The sequence below is a fragment of the Athalia rosae genome, chromosome 2 (genome assembly GCF_917208135.1).
Source record: "Athalia rosae chromosome 2, iyAthRosa1.1, whole genome shotgun sequence".
NCBI lineage: Eukaryota > Metazoa > Arthropoda > Insecta > Hymenoptera > Athaliidae > Athalia > Athalia rosae.
Genome location: NC_064027.1, coordinates 17,428,411 through 17,446,909, shown reverse-complemented (window position 1 = coordinate 17,446,909; position 18,499 = coordinate 17,428,411). Strand labels below are relative to the sequence as shown.

The following is an 18,499-nucleotide window of genomic DNA, read 5'->3' as shown; positions in this document are numbered from 1 at the left end:
CTAAAAACCTGTACGTCCGTAACCTGTTTGATAACGAAAAAAGAATCTATCCCTTTTTCCCTCTCCGTCTCTGGTCCTGTTCAGCGGATCACAACTTGGATGCGAAAGAAATTCAGTGAAAAAAATCATACAGTCAAAAAGCAATTATATATTCGACGAACCTGACCGTGTATATGACTGTAAACTACACGCCGTACGTGTCAGAACAATCGGAATCTGTGCTGACTGGAAAGTGTCACGGTAGCACCGGTACCTGAGTATTTAAGTTCACATCCGTCTCTTTTTTTTTATGAAAGTTATGATTTTTCTCGACTATGTTCTCGAAACGATCAGTCAATTGATTTCTCGTAAGCCAGCTTCGGCTAGTTTTTCTTGGCGCTAATCGGACCGATAGTTTTAAATGCACGTGTAACCAGAGTGATTTAATTCGGAAGTGTTACCATCGGAAAGAGTTGAATTCAGGTTTGAGATTGAATGACGGAAGAATTTGACCTTGAGAGATCTTGCAATTCGCTGTGCAGCAGGCACGTCTAAATATGGCATGCCCGAGTTTGGTGTTATTTAATTTTGCAGCAGCACCTCGCGCAGTTCAAACTCCCCGAGGCGAATATACGTATACGTATACAGTTTCGATATTAGTTTTGATAATTGACCACTTCATCCCAATGAAATTTTTTTTCTCCTCGTAATGAACCGTTCTTTTTTCTTCGCATCGCAATTCAATTTAACTCCAACGATTATATAACCGCGTGCAAACTCGCGAACGTTATGATACATTAAGCAGCGGCGATACTTCTGACCTGTTTCGCAGCGGACTGCAGGTGTGTGCATGCGTGTATATGTGTTACGAGATATACGGGAAAAAATATTTATGCACGAATATCTTTCACAATTTATTTTTGTCACAAAATAATCTGGGACACTCGAAACTTCTGAACACGGCGTGTATGAAGTTTTTTTTCGATTTTTTCCTCGTTTTTATTCATTTATTTTATTTTATTTTATTTCATTTTTTTTATTTCAAAGCATCTTACGTAGCGCGTTAAAAATCTCTGCTTCTTGGATTATATTCTAGGATACTTTCACATTAGACAAACCAAACTCTGCTGTCAATAACGATTATTGATTAATATCGTTACGTCACCGATCCTTTGATTATGGCTCAGATGCGTGTCCGCTAATCATTTCTGGAAGATTTTCCGATGAAATCTAACGAGAATCTTGTCAGGATTATACTTCCGTTTGGTTCTTCGCTATACGTACCTATGCATCGATGTGATTTCAGACAAACGCGAGTTTCGAGGATTCTCGGGTATTGCAACTTGGAAAGACGGAATAAATAGGTCTTGGAAGTTCCTCTTCAATACTGATACGGGAAAAATTAACAAGTTAAAAAGTGATTTATGGGGTGCAGGTTTTTGCTGCTAACTCAGTCGCTGCTACGTATATACTCTATGGATACAGCGCTAATTTAGAATTAGTAATTAACATAGATGTGGACCGCATAACGACCGGCGAAAATTATGATAATCTGTTAATAGATCTCACCACGTTCTGAAACTCGAGTGTAACGTTATGTGAGATTGAAGGAAGAAAAAAAAAAATTAGAAAGAAAAATAATGTGTTAGACTGTCAAGATTGAAATCGTGGATCAAAAATGAAAAATCATCTCGGGAGAGATTTTCTAGAATCTTATATAAGACATTTATGGCGTTAACCGCGACCGGTATGTTTCTAGAACCTGATCAAATTTTATATTTCTCAGTTAGGGTGACGTTACGCTGCCCGTTTCTGATTATGCTGTAATAAACCATTTAATCAACGACTCGTGAAACGATCTGATCTTTATGTAAGATTCAGGTGTCTCACACCCTGTCCTTTGACAATCGGAAGATTGACGTGGCCCGGTGCGACGTATACATCAAAAAAGTTAATCGAATTTGAAGAAATTTCACGAACCAAAAACCGACCGCGATTCGAGCATAAAAATATTCTCATTCGGGAGAATATTATCATTTTTTAGTCAGATTATGTTATGGTTATCATTAAGATGCGAATATCTCGAAAAGAAGAGCTGACAAAACCAGAGTCAATTAAAGACTGACCACACGGAATCGAGAAACGAACTTCACGGCTCCGTATGAGTGAGGATATGAAATCAAATCGATTCTACATTGGTCAAACTTGCAATGAGTAAACAGTCATCTGGACGTACGGTTTCTCAATTTCGGGTGTTTCGTTTTTAGGCGCTATTCTTTCTTCTTTGCCTACCCGAAAATCTGATACTTCATAAAAAAAAAAAAATATTCCCGTCCGAAAAATAATTCTGAGTGAATTAGAGGTTTTTCTCGACCAAAAATTCGATTTCCCGTTTAAATAACACGGAAATTTTTTTTCTCGGTCTCAACTCAATTGTTCGGTATTAAAAAAACATTTCCGTGTTATTTGAACGGGAAATCGAATTTTTGGTCGAGCAAAACCTCTAATTCACTCGGAATTTTACTCCAACGGGGATATTTTTTTTTATAAAGTATCAGATTTTCGAGTAGGAATAGAAAAAAGATCACCTAAAAATGAAACAACCTAGACCTCATAAATCACTGCGGTTACATTTGAGATTATAAAATTCGAAATTTGTTGTGTAAATATTTCCTCTCAAACAGGTGTTCATATATGTATATGGAATTATTATACCGCCTTTGACGCTTTTTGTAATTTAATTATCCGGTAGCTATGATGTTGGATAAGACCAAAAGGTGTATGGAATATTTTATTGAACTATCCAGCTTCCCGCCCTGTTATACCGACCATTTCTCCGGAGGAAAAGCAAAAAATGTCGTCTCCCATTGCATCTAAGGAATCGACTAGCCCACAGGATCGAAATTTCGAAATCAAAAAGGGTTCGAGTACCTTGCAAAAACTTCGACCAATCTTCGTGCCGGTCTAATTTAATATCGCTCACAATATTTTCCGGACATCATAATCACGGTATAAGATGATTTACAGAACCTGGTTCACGGTGATCATCAATCAAGTCGTAAAATAGATTTTCGTTTCTACTCAACACTATACATGTGTTGATACTCAATTAATTTTATGTAACTCGTAGGATCAGAATTTTACGTCGACAACCCGTGGCGTGAATTCTTCCCCCTCTTCTTGGTACCGGTAGATTTCGTCAGATTCGTTGTGTGCATAGTATTCCGACCGTTTGCCGGTATACCATACATTTCCGGTGAACATTGTTCCGATTGTCGCTACATACTTATACTTTAGATGATAACACTGCATGAGCATGCGTCTACACAAAGAAAAAAAGAAGAAAAACGTCCGCGAATAATTCACGAGTATAATTATAAACCGCGCGTATACAATAGTGTTCTGCGTTAACTCTTTCGGCAATGCAGATTCTTCAGTAATCGAATCACGGCGAATGAAAGTTTTGCGTTAATAATGAATGAGGCACGTACAGTCGAAGTGTCTCTATTATAAAATAATGCGCTATACTTTTATCCTTCGTTAGAGAATTGATTTTCAATTCAATCGATAGATTACGGACTCGGGATCGGTTGAAGTCGAGTACAGAGTGACATAACTTACGATGATTATCATTATTATAATTATCATCAATAGGTATAATCCATCGCTTTTGTTTCGATCAATTTTTGGCTCTTTCTCGAGCGCGCTATGACCGATATCTCGCGATCACAAATTGAATCGAATCCTTCGATACCGCAACCCCGCCCTCGGCTGCTACCTTGAAATCAGATTTCTTTTCCGCCGTGAAAGCATCCGAGCAATCGTATGGCCGATCGGTTTTCGCTTCAATTCATTCGATTTTGAAAAACGGCGCCCGTTTGCCAGCGATTGACGTACACACGTTACGATCATTTCAATATTGCAGGTGCAACGCAATTGATTCTAAATATAACGACTTTCATCGAACGGGTTTACCGCCCACGCGATAAAAAGCTCGATTTTTGTTCGCGAATTACGCAATCGCGGTGCGCGTCATTTTGGCAGTCCCATATACGTGTAGTAGCATAATGTTAGCGTGATGGATATTTTTTATTGCAGTTTTTCCATCTTATTCGTTGAATTCTCTTTTTAATTTTCATATACCCATCTCAAAATAACCCGTTAAGCAAACATTGCCCGAATATACCTGTGACGTATTTTTATGGTTATTTCGTGCGCGTATCTTGGTCGTTTATCGATTATGCAACGTATAGTTTTGAAACTAAGAGTCCTCTCACACCGTGACAAGTGTTACGTGGGATTCAATCATCGATATAATTTTCTGATGCGCGCGGAGAAAAATATCTAGTCCCATACGCACGTGTATGTCGTATGTAACGTTCTTTTAATTTGACAAAAACTCCAGATAAATCGAAGTATTTTGAAACAATCTCATCGAAAGTTGAAAAAAAAAATTACATCACATAATATTATTATCAATTCACTTCTGGTCTGACTCTGTACCGAAGAAAATTGTTTCATAAAATAATTCGTGCATTATGTAATATCCTAGCCTAGACTGATTTTTGTGAATAATAATTGTATGCAGTCTAATTGTAAGTAACGCGCCAGAACAAATATAATAACAGTTATACTCATAACCATAATGTTGCAATTGAACACACGGTGAGCCTCCGCTCTCTTGATCTTGAACCTTTCCGTGGCGTCTTACCTCTGGATGCGAGCCTCTCGATCCTTCCAAGCTGCGGTCTTGCATTCGAATCGGCTCTAATTTCTAATTGACAAAAAATATATTCGCACGGACCTGTCAGTTGTTGCGAAGATATTTCAATAGTAGAGGCCAGATAGTCGGGCAGATCATTTCAATCGTGTAGGTGGTCTTGTTTTTTGAGTGTATTTGTCGATTAATGGATCAGTTATTGAAGGGGAATTCTGAGAAAATGTGGTTCATTCGTGACCGGGGAGGCCTCCCGAGGCGGTCAGAAATCCGGAGAGATTTGAATTTGTGACTGTGGGAATAATGTTTAGCGTAGGTTATCCAATTGTATCGCATTTCTAAAATGGTAATTAGCACGGATTAAATATACATACCTGACACGTTCACCTCACATCAATTACGGTCTAAGTTGTTAGCATCTAACAATGTAAATATCCATGAAAATATAAAATAAAGAATAAACAAATGAATAAAATTCTCTCAAATTCATACGCACAATATTATTAAGAAATAAAATCCTGAGTATATAATTACGCTTTTTGAACTTTCTTCGATTACGTAAATATTGTTATTCTGAAACGAACGTATTCATGTATAATATCGTATAATTGCTGCATAGTTACGAAAAAATATGAATATATACCTATGTGTACATAATATAGTATGTACAATTTATAAACCTACGATTGCGCAGCACGAGTTACCTGTATATCCATCCAAATGCGTTATGTGCTGCGGTCGAGATGTGAGGTTCGATATCATTATTATCCAACTTGGTATACGCTCGGTTGTTTAAATTTGGCGAGAGTCAAAGGTGGTATTGTATACGATATATTGAAGTGGTATGATACTCCAACCACCACCTTCGATACGTCGAAGTTTGTTCGTTCCTTTTGATAAAGGTCATTCGTGAGGACCGACGTATGTTTCTTTTGTCCATCTGTATGCTCATCTGTACGACTCGGTGAAAGTTTCGTACACCTCGATTATTGTGTCAATTATCGCACATCGGGTACGATTATTACTCAAGTTTTACGTCAGCGGTACAAGACAGATCTACAAACCGGTTCTCCATTCACGGTCAAGGTAAAAACTGATCAAAGGGTCGAGTAATTATACGGCGTATGAATGCAGCAAGGAGATGGTTACTTTCGCAGATAACGATGGAATTAACTTACGATGTCCCGAAGATGTCCCGAAACGCCGCCTACTCATCTGTATCGGACGATAAAACTCCATAAAGATCTTCGAAGATTCATTGATTATAATTTGCTTAAAAAATGACACTCGATTTATCGCGAGGGCCCCGTTTGCACGCACTTCAATTGCCCACAGCAGCAATGGCACTCAGTATTCTGGCACACAGGTTTTTTGGTCACAGATCAATTGCACACAGTGGCTTGGCGCAAACAAACCCGCATTTCGGTCATTTGATTCACCGATTTCCAACCCAAATGAGGAATCCGTGTGGAAGTCCGTTTCACATAATAGATGTACTTCAACTCTGATCCATCGATCAATTGTTATCACTTCTTAATTCAATATTTTCCATAATATCAATTCCCAATTTTAATTCATCATTGTGTGCATTATTATCTGTGGGCGAAAGACCAACGAATCGTTAATCAAATTTCTATGTCCAATAGCTACTGTGCGCAAAAGCTACTGTGTCCAAAAAAGCCGACGGTCGGTAATTCGTGCGTACAATCGAACTGCGTGCAATTAATCTGTGTCCAAAGAACCCGCGTGCTAAAATGCTGTGTGTCGTTGCTGCTATAGGCAATTGAACCATGTGCAAATGGGGTCTCCAGGTTTATTCCTAAAAGACTAGAAAATCACAATATAAACAGCGACGAAACATGGTTTGAAACGACCGGCACATCAATTACATTTTGAAAAGTGACTTCGAAATTTCGAAAACCGCAGCACGTAAGTCGTCGAGATATAAAAATTGAACTTTTCATGCCTCGTCCTCAAGATCCGAACGACCGGGTTAATTCCCGTCATTAATTTTGATGGATTAATTTTCATTCGATCCATGTAATGCATTGCTGATGAATGCTGCAGCGCAATCATATTCCTTGCAGAGGTTACGAGCACTTTCTTTTGTTGCACACATTGATAGTTATGATGTCAATTAGCGTTTTCGCATCACACTATGAATACCAACACGATTCGAAGTATACTCTCCGACTGAATTCACTCCAGCACATAGTTCATGGAATTAATCCGTATTCTGATATCCTGATCAATGCCTGGATATAAAAGTTTGAATTTTATAAAGCTATCCGAGAATTTTGAGGCGCGATTCGGTAGAAAGCTTTTTTTCCAAATTCATTATATCCCGTATTCGACTGCCGAAACATGTGGGTAAGATTGAGCGCGGTGAGATGATCGGTTGACGAGAGTATAATGACCGGTGTCTTCCAGACCTGTCACGGCTGTTAAGGCCCTTTTTAGATCGCCACAAGAATAAACGTGGTAGGTCCATAACGAACGATCTCTAGGTATAAGTATAAACACAAGGTATAATTTTGAACGGACAGAACTGACGCTACATTTTTGTGGCACCTCATTACTTCAAGTCGATCGAATGCCTGTGTTTAAGCAATTGCCTCGAGCGTACTTCGAAAAATATTAACCGCCCGAGTTTAGGGGTATAATTTAAAAATGAATGTTTTATTATCACAAAAATGTAACATTAATCCATTCAGGCTTTTCCATTCATAAACGAGAAAAACAACCAACAAATAAATTCGTGTATTATGCGATCTTATTTCGGCAAATGATCGATGAAACAGCTCATGCGTTGATCCGTGTTTGAAAGTGTTGGTAATAAAGTAAAAATGACAAACACAAAAGTAGCATCGTCGTGTTATATTATACCGCTGCGTTTGCAATTCTAATGCAGTGTTGAAATCTGGACCGTAGTGTGGAGATCCATCGCATAACTCAGGGCGTAGATACATTGGTATGGGTATGTCGAGGGTACGTCAGGCACTATCATCGACATTCAACACAGTTACGTTCTCTTTACCGCAACACTTATGAAAGGTCTAACAGCATTATCTACAATCCGTGGGAGTGTGTGTAATGATACCGGGATTTTATTGTTGAACTTGCCGACTTTCAAACTGCAACAGTGGGAGGATTGTTATCGTGATACAGTTTTTTCCGCGTTGCGACTAGACTGGAGAGTTGCAAAGTGAATCGAATGAATTTGATGCTTCGCAAACAACATTTTATGAAGTGAATCAAGCGTTGCAAACCATCTGTAACTTGGATTGCGAAATTTTGTTCAAAGCCCTACGTCGTCGTCCCGATGATGTTCGTTTCTTTTTTCCAATTTCAATTCTGCTTGAAGTTAGCTGTTTCCCAACGTTGATATGTACGGTCTTTTCTCAGTTGGACACAGAAACCTCTTGAATGTATCGTCCCAAGATCTAGACTTTCTTCCAACAGGTTCCAATAAGTTGTTCCACAGAGCGTTGGCAGCTGAAATTTTTGAATATTAAGCGACTTCTCGAATATCATTACAGATAAATAAATGTCGTTTAAATTTCGGTTTCACAGAGTGCCTCATGTGCAGTTTTCAGTGAATCACCAACGATATAACTCCCGTGAAATTTAATCGTCCTGCACTCAGCTGACTCTCCGTGTATAATCCGATGACAATCTGTCGAATGCCCCTATTATACATACTAACATACTATACATATGCAAAGACGTAAATCGAACCCGGATGGCCCAGTTTTACGAATTACGTAATACTCAGTGAAAATAAGAGAAAGAAACCGCCCGAGTCACAGCAACCGCGCGAGCTGTAATCAACGTTTTAAACCGCTGATGAAATAATTAGTCAAAATTTTTCTCTATACATAAAAGCGCTCGGCTTCCAACAAAATAAATACTTAAGTTCATACACCATTATATTATCGTATTATGTTTCGCACGCTTCATCAAACTTCTTCTTATGCAATCTATAAACGTTAGATTCATCCGATTATGGAATTAAGATATAATCAGTTAGAACGTCATACGATTGCATATTATGCAAAACAATTTGCGTAGCACATTGAGAATCCTGTTGGCGTCTGTATTGTACGTACATCTCATGCAGTAACATATAATCTCATGTAGTAACATATAATATGTCACAAGAATGGAATAAAAAACTCCAGAGAACGAATGTTACTTGGGTTGATCTACAACTATTATTCGGAGTTTGTCAATCTCGGCTACTGCATTCGATCTGGTATGATTTATTTGATTGATATAACTGTAAGATTTCCAAAAACGAAACGTACCCACTCGCACATTAGCGACCCACGTACCAATATACATACATATGTATACGTACGTACATTGTATATTCGGGAATGTACTCACCTCTGGCATACCCTTTTTGGCTGAGGTGAAAACAGTCCGCGGATAAGTAAGTGAAATCCGTTAAACCCGATGGTGTAAGTGGGAAGGATGCATTTGTTATGAAAGGTTGAGTTACGATCGTAAAGTCTTCTCTTTGAAATTCTGCTAGCGTGCCGAATTCTTCATCGATCTTTTGCCACCTGTTGATAAACGAGTACTCGATAAACATAGCTTCGATCATTTTTTGTCAATGATGGAAAATCGTCGAACGCACGCCGAATGACTGAGCAGTTTCGAATCACGGGCGAGTGATCAAGAACGCGTTACTATCGACTGTCGATACATCGAAGTCTGAATTAAAGAGCGGTATGAAGAATAAAATTCACTAAAACAACTTTCACTTACTCTCGCATGATCTTATAAAATTCTTCTCTCCTGTACCGCCACCGAAGACCAAATAAACAGCTACATTCGACATCAACCGTCATTTCACAAAGACTCGATCGACCGGTAAAATCTACCAGAACTTTCAAGTTCGGTGCGACAGTCAAGGAAATTATAGTTCTCGGTAAGTTATCTCTGAGAATTCTAAAAGTCGACAGAAGATCAGCACGATGCCTTTCCAAAATCGACCACGGGGAACGTTGGTAACACATTTCGGAGCAGAAATCATTCGGACCGATCAAAATGGTGATGAGCTGAAACAAAATCGTTTAATTGAACGTGCGTAACACTTTTTCTCAATTATACATATACAAAAATCAACAAAGCACGAAATCAAATCGATGCAGATCTCGTATTGATTTCTTCGGATAAAAGCGACAAAGGTAGGTACCAAACACGAGCGACGTAAAATGTATTTCTAGTATACGAATATTCAAACTAGCTAACTAATACGAATTGACTAATATTTTCACAGTATGACGATAATTAAACCGTCGTCCTTGACGCTCCCAACAATGTTACCTTTTTTTTTTTTTTGCAGCTCTGGTACCTTGGGCACCACGATCTATTTCACGTGTCGTATTATTGCGGCACGAATCCACGATATTTACGATAGAATCATCTGCATCGATTAATATCTAGCAATCGTTCAAAGAAACAAGTAAATGTCTCGATAATTTTTCGCGAACACGAGATCATGTTCATCTAATGAGCGGGTGGATTACCTTCCAATGCGTGTTCATATCGACCCTTTTATCGTTTTTAATCCTTTTAACCAATGTCTGGGCCATGAATGGTAAATCACGTGACATGGCTAAGGCTTCGGCCACGTTGAATTGGGACTCCTTATTCGTTGTGTAACCATCGGAGAGTGCGTAGCCGACAACATTAGGATTGAAAACCTTGAATCAGATCGACCTTGCGCTTATTGATGGCTCGTGATGGACTATGCGACTATGTTCGGTGATTAATTTAATCAGATGATAAAAGGTCATATGCAAATCACCTTGATAATGTTTGGCAATGTCAGATATTCTCTCCATGTACCCTGACCACCACCACTCCAAGATAAGCCGCGATTCTCTATCATCAAATGAGGAAGGGCTGTCGCCATCGCTCCGTACCCCGCTGTCAACGAATCACCCATCGCGGCTATCACGTCTATGTCGCCTGGTCTCACTTTGTGTACGGAAGTCGGTGGCCGAGGAGATCTGGCGTCTAGAAAAAAAAAAAAACTAACTCATGTAAAATTGTCGAATAATTAATTGTCATTATTTTAGCATCTTACGCAACATTAATGACGTACTGGTTAAGTCGCAAGGAAACTGTGTACGCGAATTAATCAAAGGCTGTAATATCCGTTGGGTTCTTGCATTTTTCAATTGCCTTCCTTCCGGGCTACTGGTTCTACCTGAGAACATTAGATATTTATAGAAACACATCGATCACATGAAATTCAAATGTTTGCTTACGATGAGGATAAATTCTCTATCATACCCACCTATGATTATCGTAGCTAAATTCCGTATTGATCGCAAAATTTCAATATTGTCGTCTAATGCTGTTCGTTGGGATCGACAGCAGACCGTCCAAAATAAGAGCAACAATCCAATGGAATGACTGATCCTCATGGTAGATCTGCAAATGAAAGAAGTTTATCACTTCATTGCTCTATCAATCAAATATCTTACTCAACGTAATATTGTTCGAATTTTACTGCTGAAGTGATCAAACAAGTTTTAGTCTTTATTTATCTGTTGCGGTCTTCTCTTGAAATTTTAATTTCAGTTTATGAATGGATGCCCTTCACTCGCGCATGTGCAATGAAATTATACAAGTATATACGCGAGGCATACGTGACATGGTAGAACATGGACCAAGAATTCATCATAATTATGCATTTATTATGATATCATTTTATAGTTGCAACTGAAAAACTATCAATGATTGCGACGCGGAATACGGGATGCACACGTATAATTATTCGTACCTACGTCGCATGGATTGACCTGTGGGTGTCAGACAGATTATTACACAAACAACTTCTGTTTGGAAATAAAAATTGAAAAAAAATTACTTTAAATCACGATTGTTGTATTATAAATACACAATGTAGGCCAAGGTGCGGATAACGAAATGAATCACGCTCAAAAATAAAACCAAACTCGTCATAAAAATTGTATTTTTCACGATACTTTGCGTCGTTTCCACCGAATAAAAAGTACCAACAAGTTTGTCGTGGATAATTTTACGTGAATGAAAGCATTCTTCATACATGTCCATATAGCATTGTCTGCTGATTTATATTTTGAAAATCCCTCTGAAATTGCCTGCTGAAATATAAAGCTGAGAATCGGGTCCGAGATGTCAGATCCAGTGTTATGAATGTCAAAAATTAGATTTGAAATTCAAAATTTTCAATTCCTGCGATACAGGGACAAATGACTAAAAATCGACACGTGTAGGCGAGTTTTTAAGCCCATCAGTTGAATTTAAAGTACCCCGGAGATTGACATTTTTTCATCGAGGCATTTCCGATATGATCGCGGTACTTTGTACCCGCAGAACAACAGACAGCCCGACATTTTACCGAAAACCTGTTTGCTCAATCACAGTGTCTTGACATCATAAATATTCAACGTAACTAGAAAAATTCATTCCCCATCAAAACCATTCATACTTCTCTTATATCACCGAATGTTGTTATAACTGTAATTTAAGAAGAGCAAATAAGCGAGCGTAGGGTTTTATAATTACGAATATATCGTGTGGACGGTGAATGATGAGCAAAAATGCTCGAACACTGAAAAAAAATGTTTCTTTCAACTATTTGAAAAATGTAAAACTCGACCCACATGATAAGAATGTGTCAATTGCACAATTTCTCAAAATTGTAGGTCACATTGTTGCTTATTGTCGTCTGTATACCTAGGTATATATTAACAGCAACGCGATATTCAGCATGTATCAATTTCATGGATATTGAAAATTCAGCTATCAAACAATGGGTCATAATTTCCAACAATAATTGCATACCCGTATGATGCGAGATCGCATGTAACCTATTTAAACACTGCGTCCCGCACAAATGTTTTTTGATAAAGCTGCCGATATCACTAGAACACGACCAAGACTTTGTAAGTCCGGTTCACTGGTAAAAACATTTGAATATATTTGATTCTAAATGTAATGTGTAAAATGTCAAGATTAATTATTCACAGTAAATGTTTTTCGCATATTTTTTCAACCGAACACAGCCCACCTTTCGATTGCTACTGATAATACTGCAGAGAACAAGTTTCTGGCGTTATTTAAACCTCTCTTATAGTCACAGGATCGTCAAATAACCGAGTCATCGGAACGCATATCATATAATTAATTGACGATTAAACCGATCGGAGTAATTTAATTCTCTTCAGTCTTGCGGCCGTGTTCTAATTATCGCAGTCGACCGATGCATTTTGTTTCCTGCGTCACGGAGTATCCCCTGGCGACATGATTTTTTTAAATTGACAAATCTATTTTTGAAACACTTCCGTGTTAATGAACCAAATGCAATCGCTTTAAGCGAATGCGATATGCTCGAAAAGAATAATTTCACTTTCTTAGGAAAAACAGCATTGCCAAATTCAATTGATTTCGACTTGAAAATCAAATTGTATTTCCTATCCTTGTCAAGAAATGCCATACGAAGTCGCCGGTGTACTGCCTACACCGCAAGCGAAGAGATCTATCCATCAGCATTCGTTCACAGAAATGACAGTTTATTGATATTCCCTCTCACGCGATACGTTTTATCATAATGCTTGCAGCTTCGCTACGACTGCTCGCTACTCAATTTCACTTAAAATTCTGAATGGGAACGAAGACGAGACAGGCATACCTTCGCAGATTGTAAGATCTACTCAAAGTTTGTCTTACAATTAGTCATGGAATGGACATCTTTGTAGATCAGAAATATTTTTGAAAACGATCTATGAACACGTATCTGAGTAACAATTTACTGACCGGCTTTTTCACCGAGAGTTGATCCACGATAGGTCATCAACGGAAACGCGAGTATTTTCAACTTCGGTATATGAAACGACAATACATGAAATAACGTACAATTCAATCGTGAACAATTGTCATGAAATCAAATCGCAGAATCAAAATAATCAAAATAGAATTTCGAACGAGCACAGTTTAATTGATAGAATCGTGGTATCGGCTTACCTTTGATTGAGAAGAAGATGAGTCGAGTGGTGAGCACCGTCCGAGATTACCGAGTCCAGATGAATCTGCGGTACTCGATAGCTGCAAATTGTCAGTATATAGGCAGCATGCGAAACCTGCGGACACACTCCCCGAACCCCCGAAGGAGAACAACCGCGGCTACTGCTTCACGGCGATGTCAAGGTTCTCCACTATTCCGGTGTGGACACAACCTGCAGATCGGACAACCATAAAGGTTGGCTATAGCTAATGCGATATGCCTGAAAGTCATGGCAAGGAAGCACTTTTCTGCCATGGGAATCGAACCAAAAACGTGTGTAATTGAAAAAATGCACAACTGTTGAAATTACCGGACCTGGTTCAGGTGCGGTCATATCTGAAGGTCATCGGTTCACGGATGAGAACATGAACCGCATTTTTGCCGTACAGACAACTGCCTTTGTCATCTCGACTTTATTCCTTTTTCTTTCTTATGAACCATTTGTGAATTTCCCTTTTATTGTTGTCGTTTGTCGTTTGTCTCTCAACCCTCTCCGGCGATGGCGCGCTCACTTGGAATGCAAATGTGCTTTTACAAGAAAAAAAAATCCCCACCTTCGCTCAGTACTGAATTATGCTGAAACACGGAAAAGGTATGTACCGCGACTCGATTAGAACATGACAGTCGAATCGCATCTTTTTCCTTCTGCCATTCCGCATGTCATTATTTTTATAGTCCCAGACGATCCCAGACATCATGGTTTTGGTTTGGGTTGACTCCACGATCAAAATGTGATGACAATTTTCAATTGCCGATATAAGTACATGCGTAGCGGTAAAAATTCATCATTCATTACGATTCCTCGCATGTAGGTACACGCGTCAAGAGAACAAACAGCGAATAAAAATTTCATCGGGATAATTTCTGGAAAAAATAGCCCGTCATTTGCAACGAAATACTATTTTTTTACGGAGACAGGAGAATTAATGCAGAGTTCTTCGAAATCGAATAAGAATAATGGTATAAAAAATAAGGAAAAAAAAAACCGCCAGTTGTGAATTCTCAATTTCCGCGAAAGTTCTTCAACCTCGCAGATTCCTCTGGTTTGCTTCATTCCGTTCTTCAGAGATGATACGATCCATCAAGCGGTTTGTAGAAAAACATGTATTGCAAAACATTGGTTTATTGCTATGTCACAACTGGATGAACTTCCTAAAACATGAGTTGAATGCCCAAAAATCAAACGAGACTGCGTTCAACAGGCGAAAAGCGATGAATCTACTGGGCCACGCGTCGAAGTAATCGCAGAATATATACCGATGCGAACCCAGACATTGGTCCTTGTGGGCAACTATAATGCGAACCATTCTCTGAAAAATTGGAACAGATCTGTACTTGAAATGTTAAATTGAGTTCGCATGTACCAATAAAGATTGTTCAGTCCGACTGGAATCGGGTCGAGAACGCTCATTTGGTGTAACAACCTCAGGCTTCAGTCATACGCCTGACTTTATCACATTCTTCATACATACCGATCTCGAGACGAGGGCCACCGCTACATCTTGTGGTGGAAATAAAGATTCGAAGACGCTGGATGCGACTTTCTGACTTACTGATCGTGAGCGTTAACTTACCTCGACCGCTATTCAGATGTCAGAGGCACGATTGATTACGTTCAATGGCTTAAAATCGCGGCGAGCAGATGTCGCCAGCTGATGATCTTTGTTATGCTAGCAACATGTTAAATTTCTGCTGTTATTTATCGACTATTCAAGTTTTCTAAAGTTCTCGAGTAAACGTTGGAAAATATATCTAGCATAGTAAGACTAATTCATCTATCGGTTGATATCGACGATCACTGAAAGTGTCATTTCGCTTTTTCGAAACTCTTCGTAGTTTTGATGATGGAAATTTATGTTACGAAAAGTCATTGCGTGTGTACAGTTTCGTCGAACTCGTATCCATTCATATCTGGAAGCCCAGACTAAATATCAACTATTATTTTGAAAGATGTTAAAACGAATGTCACTTCAATACATATCCCATGTATACGAAGCGTCTACGCAATTTCGTTAAAATCTTGGTAACATTTCTGTGTACACTATCTTATCACCGTACGCACGCACAACCAGTCTCGTATATCGACTTGGATTACGTGACATTCAAGAAAAAACAAAATAAATAATTAAACGACGATAAGTTTTCATGAATCGAATCCTGTGTATCAATGAACATTGAATGTTGTACGTAATACAGATGCTGAGGCAACTGAGCATGTACATTGTACAACAAACCAATCAATGAGGATTGTTTTGTGTAAAAAAAAAACACATTCTAACATCAAAACATGTATGCCCTACCAATTTTCGTTGGAAGTAAAAAAGTAAGAAATAATTAACGAATAAAATCGGATGCAGTAATACCACTGTTTCGAGTTACTTTACGTGTACCTAGAATTGGGGTATTCCAATTCCATCATATTAGATAGTTTTGCTTGTTTATATTAAGATGTAAATATAAACAATATGAATGTGTACCGTCTGGTACAGTGGATGAAAAATTAATGTCCCCTCAACGGATGATGTGACAGTATATCAGGGCGGAGTAAATATTTACGTAATAACGTTTTCACCATTATTGGCGCATGACTTTAATTTCGTAATAGGTTTATGAAATAGGAAGTTTCGCTACGTACATAAAAAATTTTGGCCAATATATATCCGCGTAATGTGATAACGGACGTTATCACGACCGCAGAGTCGCCGTTCCGAAATGTGACCTCTCCCGTTCGTTTAGAAGACTTCGTAATAATTATTTCAGTCGTGCACTAAACTGGGGAGAAAGAAAGCTCGATCAAAAAGCAGCATTAATACACGCATTCAGATTCGAGTCGGTGCTAATATCCAATTTTAATCCTCATTCAGAGAGTCGAAATAGATACGCCAATTAATATATATCATGACGAGTAGAACTTCACTGATGAAATTTAGAGGAAATTTATAAAATCTCTTACAACTACGATTGGCGCGCGCCCTCACGAGGCGACCTTGACCTCGAACGCCCCTTCCCACAAAACTCCCACCTCCTAATCAATATATAAAGCTTGCTCCCGGAAATAGAAGCTCGGTGAGATGCTTGGCCGCTCAAGAGCTTGTTGACCGCGGTTCGTGAAAGTATCCAGCTCCAGATTGTCGGATCTGTACCGATCGATAGCCCTTTAGTCATGGAAAACACATATCTATGGTTGTCAGAAGTACGAATGATGAATCAGTAGATATGCATACTTTCGTCGATAATCCAAAAATGTTCCTCAAGGAATATTTCTAAAGAGCGTCCCGTCTGCAGCGGTGTTATAATGCACTTGGTACTCGTCAACGCTAGTTTCATGAAAATGAAATTATTATGCACAGTCAGGAACAAGTGCATACAGAATTTATCTGGGAACATTTAATTTAGTATTTCATTTTTGAGAATCATGAAAAAGAAACTTGAACCGAGTGAAATGACCCGGGCGATTATACGGATATTTGAAAAGAACAGAAAATATTAACGACTGTTATCGTAGTTCTTGACATTTTACATTCGACTGATTGTCAATTACAATCGACTACTTGTTTGGCGTCTTGTCAAACTGCTTTCGATTCAAACAACAGTTTTTACGACTAATTGTAAGAATTGCTTATGCTCGATCTACGTCACATCATACAAGTATTTCCACATTTTATGCCAATAGATGTAAGACTCCGCGTAAATAACATCAACGAATCAAAACTTACACATCTGTAGGTATAACACATCGTGACACAATTTACAGTAATATCCTATTTCCCAACTATTTCTCTGGGGTTCGGAGTAAGTAATCGAGATTCTACTGGCTCTATTTCAAGCTCGACTATTATTTAATTTTTTTGACCGTTTTACCGAGGTTGACGTACGAATAGTGGAAGGAGAGTCCTTCACCTTCACAACGCGTGATTTTCAAACTTCTCCGATAGACGTCTGCATTTTCCGTGGTCATGAAAATGAAAGAGTGGTGAAAAAATAAAAGAAATGCTAAATTATGATCGTATTTTGGTCAATTTTGATAGTCTCCGAAGAGGAGTCACGTGAGGGTTATGGGGTCAAGACTAAAGTTATTACAGTTATATTTCGCGAAGAATGCAGATTGCAAGGCAAAATGATGAAATAACATGAAAATCTGGAATTTCAGTATCTCCGATCTGTTGCGTCAGATGTGATGACATATAGTCAAACAGCGGGGACAGATGAAATTTTCGTGAACCGCGTCAATATAATTTGAACCAAAACAATACGTAAACAATTCCCCTAATTAACGCCAATATCGAATTACACCAAGTGGTCGATAAGGGTTAGATTTATTGGAAACGGCAAAGATGAACGACGTGATATGTGGGCGAAAATCAATGCTATCTAAATTTGCCGTATTGTTAACCCATACAAATACCGCATACACCGAGTGTACTTCATTTATCTTTTTAGTGCAGTATGCATGAGTTTTTCTAAAAATGTTCGACCGCGTCTATGATATAGAATGACGAGCGTGTTACATTCACATGTAGGTATAATAATTGCTATCTCATCATGTGCGAGTGTTACAGGCAATGAGATACGCGCTAGCTGCCCTTTATTCCTCTCGCAAGTTCACAGATCATGTGTCAAAGATCGGACAAAGCCACATATACAGAGATGTACTTATAAATGCACATCATTGTCGAGTATACGTATCACATACTTCGGATATATGTTGCCATTTTTCGGATTTTACTACCAAAGAA

General features: G+C 38.5%; 1 protein-coding gene across 5 annotated transcripts; it reads right to left on the bottom strand.

Annotated features, from left to right (window-relative positions):
- Nucleotides 1–7,356: 7,356 nt before the first annotated feature.
- LOC105692017 (phospholipase B1, membrane-associated-like) lies at nt 7,357–18,499 on the bottom strand. Of its 5 annotated transcripts, none has more exons than XM_048650261.1 (11): nt 17,480–18,499; nt 16,988–17,080; nt 14,079–16,918; nt 13,724–13,935; nt 11,010–11,146; nt 10,815–10,919; nt 10,515–10,726; nt 10,234–10,410; nt 9,470–9,762; nt 9,086–9,264; nt 7,357–8,191 (listed from the first exon to the last, which is right to left on the bottom strand). In XM_048650261.1, exons 5-11 carry the CDS (start codon nt 11,137–11,139, stop codon nt 8,061–8,063), a joined length of 1,227 nt encoding a protein of 408 aa, XP_048506218.1. In that variant the 5' UTR covers nt 11,140–11,146; nt 13,724–13,935; nt 14,079–16,918; nt 16,988–17,080; nt 17,480–18,499; the 3' UTR covers nt 7,357–8,060. The 5 variants fall into 5 exon arrangements, with proteins under 5 accessions (XP_048506218.1, XP_048506217.1, XP_048506215.1 ...); XM_048650260.1 differs by having other exon boundaries at nt 14,079–16,900; XM_048650258.1 differs by having other exon boundaries at nt 14,079–16,535; nt 16,717–18,499.

Coding starts and splice junctions, on each gene's coding strand:
- LOC105692017 (XM_048650258.1), bottom strand. CDS start 11,139: ATGAGGATCAGTCATTCCATTGGATTGTTGCTCTTATTTTGGACGGTC. Junction 10,920..11,009: donor TTTAGCTACGATAATCATAG/GTGGGTATGATA, acceptor TAATGTTCTCAG/GTAGAACCAGTAGCCCGGAA. Junction 10,727..10,814: donor GTTTCCTTGCGACTTAACCA/GTACGTCATTAA, acceptor TTTTTTTTCTAG/ACGCCAGATCTCCTCGGCCA.